The sequence below is a fragment of the Salmo trutta genome, chromosome 17 (assembly GCF_901001165.1).
Source record: "Salmo trutta chromosome 17, fSalTru1.1, whole genome shotgun sequence".
Taxonomy (NCBI): Eukaryota; Metazoa; Chordata; class Actinopteri; order Salmoniformes; family Salmonidae; genus Salmo; species Salmo trutta.
The window spans coordinates 118,205-136,555 of record NC_042973.1 but is presented as its reverse complement, the minus strand read 5'-3'; the positions used below and the strand labels follow the sequence as shown (position 1 = coordinate 136,555).

At 46.7% G+C, this 18,351-nt stretch overlaps 1 protein-coding gene across 7 annotated transcripts in view; it reads left to right on the top strand.

Moving 5' to 3' along the window:
- Positions 1-15,339, top strand: part of LOC115151403 (cyclin-dependent kinase-like 5) — a 141,014-nt gene extending 125,675 nt beyond the window's left edge. For 3 of the 7 annotated variants that reach the window (XM_029695310.1, XM_029695313.1, XM_029695309.1), the window contains 4 exons: positions 4,886-4,991; positions 7,013-7,123; positions 9,710-9,880; positions 14,854-15,339. In XM_029695310.1, the coding sequence (XP_029551170.1) occupies positions 4,886-4,991; positions 7,013-7,123; positions 9,710-9,880; positions 14,854-15,228 (763 nt within the window). In that variant the 3' untranslated portion in view covers positions 15,229-15,339. The other 4 variants (XM_029695311.1, XM_029695312.1, XM_029695314.1 and 1 more) reach the window with 4 other exon arrangements.
- Positions 15,340-18,351: the final 3,012 nt, after the last annotated feature.

Here is an 18,351-nt window from a genome sequence, read left to right as displayed (position 1 = left end):
CCTCAGGTCTGCTCAACGCTGGTCCGACCAATCGGATTCCACGCTTCAAGATTGCTTCGATCACGTGGACTGGGATATGTTCCGCATTGCTGCGAACAACAACATGGACGAATACTCTGACTCGGTGTGCGAGTTCATTAACAAGTGCATCGGTGATGTCGTACCAACAGCGTCTAATTAAACATTCCCCAACCAGAAACCGTGGATTGATGGCAGCATTGCTTTTAATCAGGGCAAAGTGACCGGGAACATGACCGAATACAAACAGTGTAGCTATTCCCTCCGCAAGGCAATCAAACAAGCTAAGCGTCAGTACAGAGACAAAGTGGAGTCGCAATTCAACGGCTCAGACACGAGAGGTATGTGGCAGGGTCTACAGTCAATCACGGACTACAAAAGAAAAATCAGCCCCGTCGCGGATCACGATGCCTTGCTCCCAGACAGACTGAACAACGTTTTTGCTCGCTTTGAGGATAATACAGTGCCACTAACACGGCCCACTACCAAAACCTGCGGGCTCTCCTTCACTGCAGCCAACGTGAGTAAAACATTTAAACATGTTAACCCTCGCAAGGCTACAGGCCCAGACGGTATCCCCGGCCGCGTCCTCAGAGCATGCGCAGACCAGCTGGCTGGTGTGTTTACAGACATATTCAATCAATCCTTATCCCAGTCTGCTGTCCCCACATGCTTCAAGAGGGCCACCATTGTTCCTGTTCCTGTTCCCAAGCTAAATGACTACCGCCCTGTAGCACTCACTTCCGTCATCATGAAGTGCTTTGAGAGACTAGTCAAGGACCATATCACCTCCACCCTACCTGACACACTAGACCCACTCCAATTTGCTTACCGACCCAATAGGTCCACAGACGACGCAATCGCCAACACACTGCACACTGCCCTAACCCATCTGGACAAGAGGAATACCTATGTGAGAATGCTGTTCATCGATTACAGCTCAGCATTTAACACCATAGTACCCTCCAAACTCGTCATTAAGCTCGAGACCCTGGGTCTCGACCCCGCCCTGTCCAACTGGGTCCTGGACTTCCTGATGGGCCGCCCCCAGGTGGTGACGGTAGGTAACAACATCTCCACCCCGCTGATCCTCAACACTGGGTCCCCACAAGGGTGCGTTTTCAGCCCTCTCCTGTACTCCCTGTTCACCCACGACTGCGTGGCCATGCACGCATCCAACTCAATCATCAAGTTTGCAGACGACACTACAGTGGTAGGCTTGATTACCAACAACGACGAGACGGCCTACAGGGAGGAGGTGAGGGCCCTCGGAGTGTGGTGTCAGGAAAATAACCTCGCACTCAATGTCAACAAAACAAAAGAGATGATCGTGGACTTCAGGAAACAGCAGAGGGAGCAGCGCCCTATCTACATTGACGGGACAGTAGTGGAGAAGGTGGAAAGTTTTAAGTTCCTCGGCGTACACATCACAGACAAACTGAAATGGTCCACCCACACAGACAGCGTGGTGAAGAAGGCGCAGCAGCGCCTCTTCGACCTCAGGAGGCTGAAGAAATTCGGCTTGTCACCAAAAACACTCACAAACTTTTACAGATGCGCAATCGAGAGCATCCTGTCGGGCTGTATCACCGCCTGGTACGGCAGCTGCTCCGCCCACAACCGTAAGGCTCTCCAGAGGGTAGTGAGGTCTGCACAACGCATCACCGGGTGCAAACTACCTGCCCTCCAGGACACCTTCACCACCCAATGTTACAGGAAGGCCAAAAAGATCATCAAGGACAGCAACCACCCGAGCCACTGCCTGTTCATCCCGCTATCATCCAGAAGGCGAGGTCAGTACAGGTGCATCAAAGCTGGGACCGAGAGACTGAAAAACAGCTTCTATCTCAAGGCCATCAGACTGCTAAACAGCAATCACTAACTCAGAGAGGCTGTCATCTACATTGAGACCCAATCACTGGACACTTTAATAAATGGATCACTAGTCACTTTAAACAATGCCACTTTAAATAATGCCACTTTAATAATGTTTACATATCTTACATTACTCATATCACATGTATATACTGTATTTTATACCATCTATTGCATCTTGCCTATGCCGCTCGGTCATCGCTCATCCATATATTTATATGTACATATTCTCATTCACGCCTTTAGATTTGTGTGTATTAGGTAGTTGTTGTGGAATTGCTAGATAGTTAGATATTACTGCACTGTCGGAACTAGAAGGACAGGCATTTCGCTACACTCGCATTAACATCTGCTAACCATGTGTATGTGACCAATAAAATTTGATTTGATTTCATAAAATGGGTAATTCTTCTCTCAGTCCCATGGCAAAATGAGTAGAATTGCAAAAAATGAGTTAACAAATTGCTAAATCTTCTTTCCGTCTCATGGCAAAATGAGTAGAATTGTATGAAATGTATCAAAAAAATGCTAAATGAGTAGAATTGTATGAAATCTATAAAAAAAAATGCTAAATGAGTAGAATTGCATGAAATTTGTTATAACATTTCTAAATCTTCCTTCCGCCCCGTGTAATGCAGTAGTAGCTTATCCCCGAGGGGTATATTACAGTGCCTTCAAAAAGTATTCACACCCTTGACTTTTTCTACATTTTGTTGTGTTACAGACTGAATTTAAAATGGATTACATTTTGATATTTTGTCACTGACCTACACAGAATACCCAATAATGTCAAAGTGGATTTATGTTTTTCAATTTTTTTACTAATTAATTCAAAATTAAAAGCTGAAATGTCTTGTATTCCACCCCTTTGTTATGGCAAGCCTAAATACATTCAGGAGTGGTACATTTGCTTAACAAGTCACATAATACGGTGCATGGATTCACTCTGTGTGCAATAATAGTGTTTAACATGATTTTGTTTATGATTACCACATCACTGTACCCCACATATACAATTATCTGTAAGGTCCCTCAGTCGAGCAGTGAATTTCAAACACAGATTCAACCACAAAGATCAGGGAGGTTTTCCAATGCCTCGTGAAGAAGGGCACCTACTGTTCCTTCATTAGAGTCCTCCTTTCCATCCAGTTACAGTATAGTACAGCTCGGACTGTTCCTTCAGTAGAGTCCTCCTTTCCTTCCAGTTATAGTACAATACAACTTGGACTGTTCCTTAATTAGTCTTCTTTTCCATCCAGTTACAGTACAGCTCGGACTGTTCCTTAATTAGAGTCCTCCTGTCCATCCAGTTACAGTACAATTCAGCTTGAACTGTTCCTTAATTAGAGTCCTCCTGTCCATCCAGCTACAGTACAATACAGCTTAGGCTGTTCCTTCATTAGAGTCCTGCTTTCCATCCAGTTACAGTATAGTACAGCTCGGACTGTTCCTTCATTAGAGTCCTTCCGGCCATCCAGCTACAGTACAATACAGCTTAGGCTGTTCCTTCATTAGAGTCCTGCTTTCCATCCAGTTACAGTATAGTACAGCTCAGACTGTTCCTTCCTTAGAGTCCTCCTGTCCATCCAGCTACAGTACAATACAGCTTAGGCTGTTCCTTCATTAGAGTCCTGCTTTCCATCCAGTTACAGTATAGTACAGCTCGGACTGTTCCTTCATTAGAGTCCTCCTGTCCATCCAGCTACAGTACAATACAGCTTAGGCTGTTCCTTCATTAGAGTCCTGCTTTCCATCCAGTTACAGTATAGTACAGCTCGGACTGTTCCTTCATTAGAGTCCTTCCGGCCATCCAGCTACAGTACAATACAGCTTAGGCTGTTCCTTCATTAGAGTCCTGCTTTCCATCCAGTTACAGTATAGTACAGCTCGGACTGTTCCTTCATTAGAGTCCTCCTGTCCATCCAGCTACAGTACAATACAGCTTAGGCTGTTCCTTCATTAGAGTCCTGCTTTCCATCCAGTTACAGTATAGTACAGCTCGGGCTGTTCCTTCATTAGAGTCCTCCTGTCCATCCAGTTACAGTATAGCTTGAACTGTTCCTTCATTAGAGTCCTCCTGTCCATCTGGCTATGGTACAATGCAGCTTGGACTGTTCCTTCATTAGAGTCCTGCTGTCCATCCAGTTACAGTACAATACAGCTTGGACTGTTCTTTCGTTAGAGTCCTCCTGTCCATCCAGTTACAGTACAGCTTGGACTGTTCCTTCATTAGAGTCCTCCTGTCCATCCAGTTACAGTACAGTACAGCTTGGTCTGTTCTTTCATTAGAGTCATGCTGTCCATCCAGTTACAGTCAAACAGCCAACCTTTGCCTTGATGACAGCTTTGTAAACTCTTGGCATTCTCTCAACCAGCTTCACCTGGAATGCTTTTCCAACACTCTTGAAGAAGTTCCCACATATTCTGAGCACTTGTTGTCCAGTTACAGTACAGCTTGGACTGTTCCTTCATTAGAGTCCTCCTGTCCATCCAGTTACAATACAGCTTGGGCTGTTCCTTCATTAGAGTCCTCCTGTCTGTCCATTTACAGTACAGCTTGGACTGTTCCTTCATTAGAGTCCTCCTTTCCTTCCAGTTACAGTACAATGCAGCTTGGACTGTTCCTTTGTTAGAGTCCTCCTTTCTGTACAGTTACAGTACAGCTTGGACTGTTCTTTCATTAGAGTCATGCTGTCCATACAGTTACAGTACAGCTTGGACTGTTCCTTCGTTAGAGTCCTCAAGTCTGTCCTGTTACAGTACAGTGCAGCTTGGACTGAGCCTTCATTAGACTCTTCCTGTCTGTCCAGTTACAGTACAATAGATCCTGGACTGTTCCTTCATTAGAGTCCTGCTGCCCGTCCAGTTACAGTACAGCTCGGACTGTTCCTTCATTAGTCTTCCCATCCATCCAGTTACAGCGCAGCTTGGACTGTCCCTTCATTAGAGTCCTTCTGTCCTTCCAGCTGTATTGTGTTCTCTCCATCAATAGGATGCGCCCAGAGATGGTGGTGATGAACCAATCAGAGCCGACCAAAGAAAAGGAGAAGCAGGGCTTCTTCAGAGCAATAAAGAAGAAGAAGAACAAGTCCCAAACGGTGGGTGTTGTTCTCTTCTGTAATGTTATGGTCTGCCATACCCTCTGCAGTTAACAGTCTAGTATGTTGTCAATGTAGTACTTAATATGTCATACAGCACAGTACCAATCAAAAGTTTGGACGCACCTACTCATTCCAGGGTTTCTTTATTTTTACTATTTTCTTTATCGTAAAATAATAGTGAAGACATCAAAACGATGAAATCACACATATGGAATCAGGTAGTAACCCAAAAAGTGTTAAATATATTTGAGATTCTTCAATGTTGCCACCCTTTGCCTTGATGACAGCTTTGCACACTCTTGGCATTCTCTCAACCAGCTTCATGAGGTAGTCACCTGAATGCATTTCAATTAACAGCTGTGCCCTGGAATTTCTTTACTTCTTAATGCGTTTGAGCCAATCAGAACTTTGAAAGTTTCTTCAAATGCAGTCGCAAAAACCATCAATTGCTATGATGAAACTGGCTCTTATGAGGACCGCCACAGGAAAGGAAGACCCAGAGTTACCTCTGCTGCAGCGGATAAGTTAACAGACATATCTCAACATCAACTGTTCAGAAGAGAATCAAGCCTTCATGGTTGAATTGCTGCAAAGAAACCACTACTAAAGGACACCTATAAACACCAGCAATGCACATTAGACCGGTGGAAATCTGTCCTTTGGTCTGATGAGTCCAAATTTGAGATTTTTGGTCCCAATCTTTGTGAGACGCGGAGTAGGTGAAGTGATGATCTCCACATGTGTGGTTCCCACCGTGAAGCATTTTTATTTATTTGTATTTTATTTTGTCTTTATTTAACCAGGTAGGCCAGTTGAGAACAAGTTCTCGTTTACAACTGCGACCTGGCCAAGATAAAGCAAAGCAGTGCGACACAAACAACAACACAGAGTTACACATGGAATAAACAAACATACAGTCAGTAACACAACAGGAAAAAAGTATATACAGTGTGTGCAAATGGCGTGAGGAGGTAAAGCAATAAATAGGCCATAGTGGCAAAGTAACTGCAATTCAGCAAATTAACACTGGAGTGATAGATGTGCAGATGATGATGTGCAAGTAGAAATACTGGTGTGCAAAAGAGCAAAAAGGTAAATAAAAACAATATGGGGATGAGGTAGGTAGATTGGATGGGCTATTCACAGATGGGCTGTGTACAGCTGCAGCGATCAGTTAGCTGCTCAGATAGCTGATGTTTAAAGTTAAAAGACAGGAGGAGGAGGAGGTGTGGGGGTGCTTTGCTGGTGACACTGTCTGTGATGTATTTAGAATTCAAGACACACTTAACCAGCATGGCTACCACAGCATTCTGCAGCGATACGCCATCCCATCTGGTTTGCACTTAGTGGGACTATCATTTGTTTTTCAACAGGACAATGACCCCAACACACCGCCAGGCTATGTAAGGGCTATTTGACCAAAAAGGAGAGTTATGGAGTGCTGCATCAGATGACCTGGCCTCCATAATCACTCAACCTCAACCCAATTGAGATGCTTTGGGATGAGTTGGACCACAGAGTGAAGGAAAAGAAGCCAATAAGTTCTCAGCATATGTGGGAACTTCTTGAAGACTGTTGGAAAAGCATTCCAGGTGAAGAGATTGCCAAGAGTTTGCAAAGCTGTCATCAAGGCAAAGGTTGGCTACTTTGAAGAATCTAAAATCTAAAATATATTTTGATTTATTTAACACTTTTTTGGTTAGTACATGATTCCATATGTGTTATTTCATAGTTTTGATGTCTTCACTATTATTTTACAATGAAGAAAATTGTAAAAATAAAGAAAAACCCTTGAATGAGTAGGTGTGTCCAAACTTTTGATTGGTACTGTATGTGTCTTTACGTATGTGCAGTATCTCTACATAATGCTTAAGTCTGTCTATATATCTCAGTGTTTCCTTCTTTGGCCCCTGCTTCCTTACATATCTTGTATGTTACCATGACAAAGACACCTCATACAGTATATGTTGTTGTTGTTGCCATTCTTTCCCTGCAGTCATGTGGTTCTTATGTTGCAGACGGCGCTCCCAGACAGATGGACTCCCCTCATGAAGAAATGTATTTTCCCCCTCTGTAACATAAAGCACAGCTCCTCAGTGCTGGTGCTACCTGTTGTCTCTTCTCCCATGGTGTATTTCCTCTCTACAGTACTAGTCTAACCCCATGGAACCACTGTCATCACCGCATGCTGACATTAACATGAATCAACTCTAATTCATCTCCTCTTGTCTGGTCTCTAATCATTATGATCATTATGAAACTAGAACCAACCAGATCCATCAAACGCTCAACCAGGATGTCATCAGGAGGTTAGTATGTAGACCTAGTGTACTCTTATAGTGTACTCTTATAGTGTACTCTTATAGTGTACTCTTATAGTGTACTCTTATAGTGTACTCCTATAGTGTACTCTTATAGTGTACTCTTATAGTGTACTTTAATCACATAGCTAGACACATGCTACTTTGGTCATGATGACATCATGAGAGCCCTATTTGGAGAGTTCAAACAAAACGGAACCAACACAATTCACTGTAAAGCTGATTTATAATATGTATTGAATCCTCTCTATCAAAATGTTTCTATCCAGACCAGGACAATCTGACCAGACAGGGCCCTTCAGATAAGGTTGTTTCAGTCCCTTCATGGATCTGCTGTTGGGTAGTTTACCTGTCCTCATTCTGTGGGTGTACGGGATTCTGATTCTGTTGTCACCTGTGACTCCAGCTGTACAGGCAGGCAGCTGACAGCATGCGGAGAGGTTGGGGTGAGGGAGGGAAGGGTGAGGGAGGTCGAGGTGAGGGAGGTCGGGGTGAGGGAGGGAAGGGTGAGGGAGGTCGGGGTGAGGGAGGTCGGGGTGAGGGAGAGGAGGGTGAGGGAGGTCGGGGTGAGGGAGGGGGGGGGTGAGGGAGGGGAGGGTGAGGGAGGTCGGAATGAGGGAGGTCGGGGTGAGGGAGGGGAGGGTGAGGGGGCGGCAGGATAGTCTTGCATGGTTAAAAACTGAAAATATTGGTGCACATTATCTTCCCTGCTGTACCCCAGAATATCCCCTCTGCTGTACCCTATATTATCTCCCCTGCTGTACCCTATATTATCTCCCCTGCTGTACCCTATATTATCCTCCCTGCTGTACCCCAGAATATCCTCCCTGCTGTACCCCAGAATATCCCCCCTGCTGTACCCCAGAATATCCTCCCTGCTGTACCCCAGAATATCCCCCCTGCTGTACCCCAGAATATCCTCCCTGCTCTACCCCAGAATATCCTCCCTGCTGTACCCCAGAATATCCTCCCTGCTGTACCCCAGAATATCCCCCTCTGCTGTAACCCAGAATATCCTCCAGTTCTACAGACAGAGAGAACAGAGGCCAGCAACTGTTTTTAGGGGCTATGACAGTCCAACCCACACCTTGTAGCATAATGGTAACTATTTAGGGGCTATTACAGTCCAACCCACACCTTGTAGCATAATGGTAACTATTTAGGGGCTATTACAGTCCAACCCACACCTTGTAGCATAATGGTAACTATTTAAAATGAATCACCAGGAGCAGACACAATGGATCCATCCCATTATCAAGGGAGACACAGACATACACAGGAATGGAAGACAGAGGTCTATTCCTGCAGACAGAGCCCAGGGAGCTGTGGGGCCGGAAGGAGTCAGGCCTTTAAGGAAGGTTGAATATGGTCTGCATGATACAATAGATTTGATGAATATGTCAAACTCATCATATCTTCTCAGTAAAGGTGACAATGCTCCTCTGATACCGTAATGCCCACTAGATCCCTCCTCTCAAAGTTTTCTTGTCAATATGATATGGATGACCAGTAGGATCTAGACAGACAGTAGCTGTCTCCCCCTCTCCTCTGTTCTGGGGTTGTAGGGGGAATGTTCTGGGGTTGCAGGGGGAATGTTCTGGGGTTGCAGGGGGAATGTTCAGGGGTTGCTGGGGGAATGTTCAGGGGTTGCGGGGGGAATGTTCAGGGGTTGCGGGGGGAATGTTCAGGGGTTGCTGGGGGAATGTTCTGGGGTTGCAGGGGGAATGTTCTGGGGTTGCAGGGGGAATGTTCAGGGGTTGCTGGGGGAATGTTCTGGAGTTGCAGGGGGAATGTTCAGGGGTTGCGGGGGGAATGTTCAGGGGTTGCAGGAGGGAATGTTCAGGGGTTGCAGGGGGAATGTTCAGGGGTTGCAGGGGGAATGTTCAGGGGTTGCAGGGGGGATGTTCAGGGGTTGCTGGGGGAATGTTCTGGGGTTGCGGGGGGAATGTTCAGGGGTTGCGGGGGAATGTTCAGGGGTTGCGGGGGGAATGTTCAGGGGTTGCAGGGGGAATGTTCAGGGGTTGCAGGGGGATGTTCAGGGGTTGCTGGGGGAATGTTCTGGGGTTGCTGGGGGAATGTTCTGGGGTTGCAGGGGGAATGTTCTGGGGTTGCAGGGGGAATGTTCTGGGGTTGCAGGGGGAATGTTCAGGGGTTGCAAGGGGGATGTTCAGGGGTTGCAGGGGGAATGTTCTGGGGTTGCAGGGGGAATGTTCTGGGGTTGCAAGGGGGATGTTCAGGGGTTGCGGGGGGAATGTTCAGGGGTTGCAGGGGGAATGGTTTGGGGTTGCAGGGGAATGGTTTGGGGTTGCAGGGGGGGGATGTTCTGGGGTTGCAGGGGAATGTTATGGGGTTCTGGGTGGTGAAGTCTAACGTCTGACCTCTGTATGGGGATAGGTCCCAGGTGACGGGGCGGATCACATGGTCGCCCAGAAGTCCGCCCGGTCATCGGGTCATCAGAGCAGCCGCCACCGGAACCAGGAGAGGGACCAATCACGGGAGAGAGACAGAGACCAATCACGGGACAGAAACTGGCCATCAGAAAAAATGTCTGATGCACACTGTCAGGTAAAGCCAAATATGGTTGATAAATTAAGATAGTTCACTCAAGCCATCAGTTTTGGTCTACTTAACTGTGTGGCTCTCCCATAGACACCAATGCGATAGCAGCTGGGTTTGGCCTGCTTAGTTCATTGATTGTAAATGAACCAGAAACAAACAGCGAGTGGGATGTCTCTTCTTCCGTCTCTGGAAAACCCTGACACCTAAACCCGCAGCCCACCCTATCCCCGCAGCCTACCCTATCCCCTATCCCCACAGTCCACCCTATCCCCTAAACCCGCAGCCCACCCTATCCCCTATCCCCGCAGCCCACCCTATCCCCTATCCCCGCAGCCCACCCTATCCCCTATCCCCACAGCCCACCCTATCCCCGCAGCCCACCCTAGCCCCTATCCCCGCAGCCCACCCTATCCCCTATCCCCGCAGCCCACCCTATCCCCTATCCCCGCAACCCACCCTATCCCCTAAACCCACAGCCCACCCTATCCCCGCAGTCCACCCTATCCCCTATCCCCGCAACCCACCCTATCCCCTAAACCCACAGCCCACCCTATCCCCGCAGCCCACCCTATCCCCGCAACCCACCCTATCCCCGCAGCCCACCCTATCCCCGCAGTCCACCCTATCCCCTATCCCCGCAGCCCACCCTATCCCCTATCCCCGCAGCCCACCCTATCCCCTATCCCCACAGCCCACCCTATCCCCGCAGCCCACCCTAGCCCCTATCCCCGCAGCCCACCCTATCCCCGCAGCCCACCCTATCCCCTATCCCCTATCCCCGCAACCCACCCTATCCCCTAAACCCCTAAACCCACAGCCCACCCTATCCCCGCAGTCCACCCTATCCCCGCAACCCACCCTATCCCCTAAACCCACAGCCCACCCTATCCCCGCAGCCCACCCTATCCCCGCAACCCACCCTATCCCCGCAGCCCACCCTATCCCCGCAGCCCACCCTATCCCCGCAGTCCACCCTATCCCCTATCCCCACAGCCCACCCTATCCCCTATCCCCTAAACCCGCAGCCCACCCTATCCCCTATCCCCGCAGCCCACCCTATCCCCTATCCCCGCAACCCACCCTATCCCCTAAACCCGCAGCCCACCCTATCCCCTATCCCCGCAGCCCACCCTATCCCCTATCCCCGCAGCCCACCTTATCCCCTAGCCCCTATCCCCGCAACCCACCCTATCCCCTATCCTCGCAACCCACACTATCCCCTATCCCCGCAGCCCACCCTATCCCCTATATCCTATCCCTATCCCCTATATCCTATCCCCACAGCCCACCCTATCCCCTATCCCCGCAACCCACCCTATCCCCTAGCCCCGCAACCCACCCTATCCCCTAAACCCGCAGCCCACCCTATCCCCGCAGCCCACCCTATCCCCTATCCCCGCAGCCCACCTTATCCCCTAGCCCCTATCCCCACAACCCACCCTATCCCCTATCCTCGCAACCCACCCTATCCCCTATCCCCGCAGCCCACCCTATCCCCTATATCCTATCCCCGCAACCCACCCTATCCCCTAGCCCCTAGCCCCTAGCCCCTATCCCCTATCATCGCAGCCCACCCTATCCCCGCAACCCACCCTATCCCCTATCCCCAGAGCCCACCCTATCCCCTAGCCCCTATCCTGTGCAATGTCAACTGCCTCATGGGTCTTTTTCTAGATCGTTAAATGTTGAAATAAAGTCTGAATGCTAGGAGTCTGGCATGGAGAATATTGGAGGATTTACAGCCTTAAAGGGCAGTGGGTGGGTGTTGGTTTTCTGGTTAGGGTTAGGTGGGTGTTGGGTTTCTGGTTAGGGTTAGGTGGGTGTTGGATTTCTGGGTAGGGTTAGGTGTGTTTGTGGGTGTTGGGTTTCTGGGTAGGGTTAGGTGTGTAGGTGGGTGTTGGTTTTCTGGTTAGGGTTAGCTGGGTTTTGGGTTTCTGGTTAGGGTTAGGTGCGTTTTGGGTTTCTGGGTAGGGTTAGGTGTGTAGGTGGGTGTTGGGTTTCTGGTTAGGGTTAGGTGGGCGTTGGGTTTCTGGGTAGGGTTAGGTGTGTTTGTGGGTGTTGGGTTTTCTGGTTAGGGTTAGCTTGGTTTTGGGTTTCTGGTTAGGGGTATCTTGGTTTTGGGTTTCTGGTTAGGGTTAGGTGTGTGGGTGGGTGTTGGTTTTCTGGTTAGGATTAGGTGTGTTTGTGGGTGTTGGGTTTCTGGGTAGGGTTAGCTGGGTTTTGGGTTTCTGGGTAGGGTTAGGTGTGTAGGTGGGTGTTGGTTTTCTGGTTAGGGTTAGCTGGGTTTTGGGTTTCTGGTTAGGGTTAGCTGGGTTTGGGGTTTCTGGTTAGGGTTAGCTGGGTTTTGGGTTCCTGGTTAGAGTTAGCTGGGTTTTGGTTTTCTGGGTAGGGTTAGGTGTGTAGGTGGGTGTTTTTGGAAGCAGCCATCTACAGATGAAGTTGGAAGTTTACATACACTCAGGTTGGAGTCATTAAAACTTCTTTTTCAACCACTCTACAAATTTCTTGTTAACAAACTATAATTTTGGCAAGTAGGTTAGGACATACACTTTGTGCATGACACAAGTAATTTTTCCAACAATTGTTTACAGACAGATTATTTCACTTATAATTCACTGTATCACAATTCCAGTGGGTCAGAAGTTTACATACACTAAGTTGACTGTGCCTTTAACCAGCTTGGAAAATTCCAGAAAATGATGTCATGGCTTTAGAAGCTTCTGATAGGCTAATTGACATAATTTGGGTCAATTGGAGGTGTACCTGTGGATGTATTTCAAGGCCTACCTTCAAACTCAGTGCCTCTTTGCTTGACATCATGGGAAAATCAAAAGAAATCAGCCAAGACCTCAGAAAAACAATTGTAGACCTCCACAAGTCTGGTTCATCCTTGGGAGCAATTTCCAAATGCCTGAAGGTACCACGTTCATCTGTACAAACAGTAGTACGCAAGTATAAACACCATGTGACCACACAGCCGTCATACCGCTCAGGAAGGAGACGCGTTCTGTCTCCTAGAGATGAACGTACTTTGGTGCGAAAAGTGCAAATAAATCCCAGAACAACAGCAAAGGATCTTGTTAAGATGCTGGAGGAAACAGGTACTAAAGTATCTATATCCACAGTAAAACGAGTTCTATATTGACATAACCTGAAAGGCCGCTCAGCAAGGAAGAAGCCACTGCTCCAAAACCGCCATAAAAAAAGCCAGACTATGGTTTGCAACTGCACATGGGGACACAGATTGTACTTTGTGGAGAAATGTCCTCTGGTCTGATGAAACAAAAATAGAACTGTTTGGCCATGATGACCATCGTTGTGTTTGGAGGAAAAAGGGGAAGCTTGCAAGCCGAAGAACACCATCCCAACCGTGAAGCACGGGGGTGGCAACATCATGCTGTGGGGGTGCTTTGCTGCAGGAGGAACTGGTGCACTTCACAAAATAGATGACATCATGAGGCAGGAAAATTATGTGGATATATTGAAGCAACATCTCAAGACATCAGTCAGGAAGTTTAAGCTTGGTCGCAAATGGGTCTTCCAAATGAACAATGACCCCAAGCATGCTTCCAAAGTTGTGGCAAAATGGCGTAAGGACAACAAAATCAAGGTATTTGAGTGGCCGTCACAAAGCCCTAACCTCAAATCCTATCGAAAATTTGTGGGCAGAACTGAAAAAGTGTGTGCGTGCAAGGAGGTCTAAAAATCTGACTCGGTTACACCAGCTCTGTCAGGAGGAATGGGCCAAAATTCACCCAACTTATTGTGGGAAGCTTGTGGAAGGCTACCTGAAACGTTTGACCCAAGTTAAATCAAATCAAATCAAATTTATTTATATAGCCCTTCGTACATCAGCTGAAATCTCAAAGTGCTGTACAGAAACCCAGCCTAAAACCCCAAACAGCAAGCAATGCATGTGAAAGAAGCACGGTGGCTGGGAAAAACTCCCTAGGAAAAACTCCTGAGAAAGGCCAAAAACCTAGGAAGAAACCTAGAGAGGAACCAGGCTATGAGGGGTGGCCAGTCCTCTTCTGGCTGTGCCGGGTGGATATTATAACAGAACAAGGTCAAGATGTTAAAATGTTCGTAAATGACCAGCATGGTCAAATAATAATAATCATAGTAATTGTCGAGGGTGCAACAAGCACGTCCGGTGAACAGGTCAGGGTTCCGTAGCCGCAGGCAGAACAGTTGAAACTGGAGCAGCAGCATGGCCAGGTGGACTGGGGACAGCAAGGAGTCATCATGCCAGGTAGTCCTGAGGCATGGTCCTAGGGCTCAGGTCCTCCGAGAGAAAGAAAGAAAGAGAGAAAGAGAGAGAGAATTAGAGAGAGCATATTTACATTCACACAGGACACCGGATAAGACAAGAGAATACTCCAGATGTAACAGACTGACCCTAGCCCCCCGACACATAAACTACTGCAGCATAAATACTGGAGACTGAGACAGGAGGGATCAGAAGACACTGTGGCCCCATCCGATGATACCCCCGGACAGGGCCAAACAGGCAGGATATAACCCCACCCACTTTGCCAAAGCACAGCCCCCACACCACTAAACAGTTTAAAGGCAATGCTACCAAATACTAATTGAGTGTATGTAAACTTCTGACCCACTGGGAATGTGATGAAAGAAATAAAAGCTGAAATAATCATTCTCTCTGCTATTATTCTGACATTTCACATTCTTAAAATAAAGTGGTGATCCTAACTGATCTAAGATAGGGAATTTTTACTAGGATTAAATGTCAGGAATTGTGAAAAACTGAGTTTAAAAATTATTTGGCTGAGGTGTATGTAAACTTCCGACTTCAACTGTATTTAGTCAGAACAGTTATTTCAAGAGCTCCAGCTAACCCTAGCATTTCACAACTATACTGAGGCAACATCTGTTGCTAAAACATGACAGACAAATAACTACACTGTATCATATATTCTACAGATATGTTTGTTATATTGCGTATTCTTACCCCTCAGAGCCAGCCTCTCAAGTCTCTACGGAAGCTCCTTCACCTCTCCTCCTCCTCCTCCACCTCCAATCAAACGGCTCCATCTGATATGCGCTTCCAGCCCAACTCCACCTCGACTAAAGCGGGTTTCAGTGAGGGTCCCAGTCGGAGCCACGCAGGCTCCAGCACCCCCCAGCTGAAGAGCAGGCAGGCCGCCTACCCCCTCCCTGGTCAGATGGAGTCTAGCTGGCACACCTCGGCCCTGGGCAGAGCTGAGGGAAACCCTTACTCCGAGCAACATGGAGGGAGGGAGGGCAAGGGGGGCCAGAACGGACATGGGTTCGGACGGCCCTCACGCTCACGCATTCCAAATCTCAATGACCTGAAAGAGACTGCTCTGTAGAGAGCTGCTTTGACCTTGACCCCTGACCCCAGACTTCTCTCTGCTGCCCAGACCTCTCTCTGCTGCCCAGACTTCTCTCTGCTGCCCAGACCTCTCTCTGCTGCCCAGACCTCTCTCTGCTGCCCAGACCTCTCTCTGCTGCCCAGACCTCTCTCTGCTGCCCAGACCTCTCTGCTGCCCAGACTTCTCTCTGCTGCCCAGACCTCTCTCTGCTGCCCAGACCTCTCTCTGCTGCCCAGACCTCTCTGCTGCCCAGACTTCTCTCTGCTGCCCAGACCTCTCTGCTGCCCAGACCTCTCTCTGCTGCCCAGACCTCTCTCTGCTGCCCAGACTTCTCTCTGCTGCCCAGACCTCTCTCTGCTGCCCAGACCTCTCTCTGCTGCCCAGACTTCTCTCTGCTGCCCAGACTTCTCTCTGCTGCCCAGACCAGTCGGCTTCATTGTTTCTTTTTTAAAGCTTCCATATTTGATAGAATTTGTAATATTACGTATGTAATTCTGATTATTATAATATTTGTCAGTTAATAATTGCAAATTAATCATATATGTAAATGTTATTTAAGATATAAAGTGTACATGTTAGAGTCTGCTTGTACACAATTGAAATATGACATTTTATTTCACAGTATTTGCATTATATTTCCTTAAGAATATATGAAGTTTAAATTAAGAGTTTTTTTATTGTTACAATGTAGACCATTCCTTCCCATCAGTTAGTCTGTGCTGTAGATTCAGTCTGTCTCTTGATGTCCCCTGCCAGACTGGTGGAAGATGCTCTATAGAGGGTTAAAGCTTTAGTATTTAGGACAATGTTACGGCAATGCGTTGTCAATCTCCAAACAGATCAGATTTTATATACATTGCTGTAGTTAGTGAACCAATGTTCTGTGTTGACAATCAAGAGAATCTTGTGTTTGATGTCATTTGATAGGAGAGGGCTAGTCTCAGGAGAAATCCCCAGTTTTTGATGCAATACTTTGTAAGTTAAAGTAAATGGCTTCATTCCAACATGGTACAGAGTCCCTTACACTACATAGTCCCTTACACTACATAGTCCCTTACACTACAGCCCCCCCCCCCCCCGTGGCCTGTGCTACCATTTCACCTTAATAGCTATGTTTTCATAAACTATTGTTTTTGTTGAGATTTAGAACGTTTGCATAGAAAATACATGTGAGAGTTGCCTGCTATGGTGAGTTTCCATCTAACTATCCTGTGTCGACACAGAAAATAGATGTGAGAGTTGCCTGCTATGGTGAGTTTCCATCTTGTGTCGATTAAAACAGCTGGACGTAATGACTTCACATAAAACAGAAGTGGTTGAATTGTTTCCATTACCGTTTAGGCAAATTGCGCATTAATAAATTGGTGACAGCCTGTATGCCCTCCCACCTATCTTTTCATGTCTCAGGTAGCCCGTGAAAGCCTGCATGGATAGAATGCAATAGTTGACTAATATATGCCATATTCTAATAATTCATATGTGCCAGTGTATCGCCACAGTCCGCGCCATGGTGAAACTTACACTCCTGTATATCTGTAATAAATGGATGGTGAAACTTGCCAGCCAACCAGAAAAGCAAGACGAAGCAATTCAGGACAATCCTTGTCCTACAAAGAAACATTATTTTTATAGTTGGAAAATGGATTTAGCAAGCAGTAGGCGTTTAGAATTAAATGTGGAGTGGAGCTTTAGTTTCAAGTTTTTTTTATGTCACGTGCACAAGTACAGTGAAATGCCTTTCCTGCAAGCTCTAACCCCAATAATGCAGTAATCGATATCAATGTAATACTAAAAATAACAAGGTAGAACAAAAACACAACAAATAAAAATAAGAAGAACATAAAGTAAGTAAGCTATATACAGGGTCAGTTCCAATACCATATTTCCAATGTGCATGGATACTGGACTGATAGAGGTAGATACAGTTGATGTTGGAAGTTTACATACACTAAGGTTGGAGTCATTAAAACTAATTCTTCAACCACTCCACAAATGTCTTGTTAACAAACTATAGTTTTGGCAACTCGATTAGGACATCTACTTTGTGCATGACACAAGTAATTTTTCTAACAATTGTTTACAGACAGATTATTTCACTTATAATTCACTGTATCACAATTCCAGTGGGTCAAAAGTTTACATACACTAAGTTGACTGTGCCTTAAACCAGCTTGGAAAATTCCAGAAAATGATGTCATGGCTTTAGAAGCTTCTGATAGGCTAATTGACATAATTTGAGTCAATTGGAGGTGTACCTGTGGATGTATTTCAAGGCCTACCTTCAAACTCAGTGCCTCTTTGCTTGACATCATGGGAATATCAAAAGAAATCAGCCAAGACCTCAGAAAAACAATTGTAGACCTCCACAAGTCTGGTTCATCCTTGGGAGCAATTTCCAAACGCCTGAAGGTACCACGTTCATCTATACAAACAATAGTACGCAAGTACAAACACCATGGGACCACGCAGCCGTCATACCGCTCAGGAAGAGACGCGTTCTGTCTCTTAGAGATGAACGTACTTTGGTGCGAGAAGTGCAAATCAATCCCAGAACAACAGCAAAGGACCTTGTGAAAATGCTGCAGGAAACGGGTACAAAAGTATTTATATCCACAGTAAAACAAGTCCTATATTGACATAACCTGAAAGGTCGCTCAGCAAGGAAGAACACCATCCCAACCGTGAAGCACGGGGGTGGCAGCATCATGTTGAGGGGGTGCTTTGCTGCAGGAGGGACTGGTCCACTTCACAAAATAGATGGCATCATGAGGGAGGAAAATTATGGATCTTCCAAATGGACAATGACCCCAAGCATACTTCCAAAGTTGTGGAAAAATGGCTTAAGGACAACAAAGTCAAGGTATTGGATTGGCCATCACAAAGCCCTGACCTCAATCCTATAGAAAATGTATTGTGGGAAGCTTGTGGAAGGCTACCTAAAACGTTTGACCCAAGTTCAACAGTTTAAAGGCAATGCTACCAAATACTAATTGAGTGTATGTAAACTTTTGACCCACTGGGAATGTGATGAAAGAAATAAAAGCTGAAATAAATAATTCTCTCTACTATTATTCTGACATTTCACATTCTTAAAATAAAGTGGTGATCCTAACTGACCTA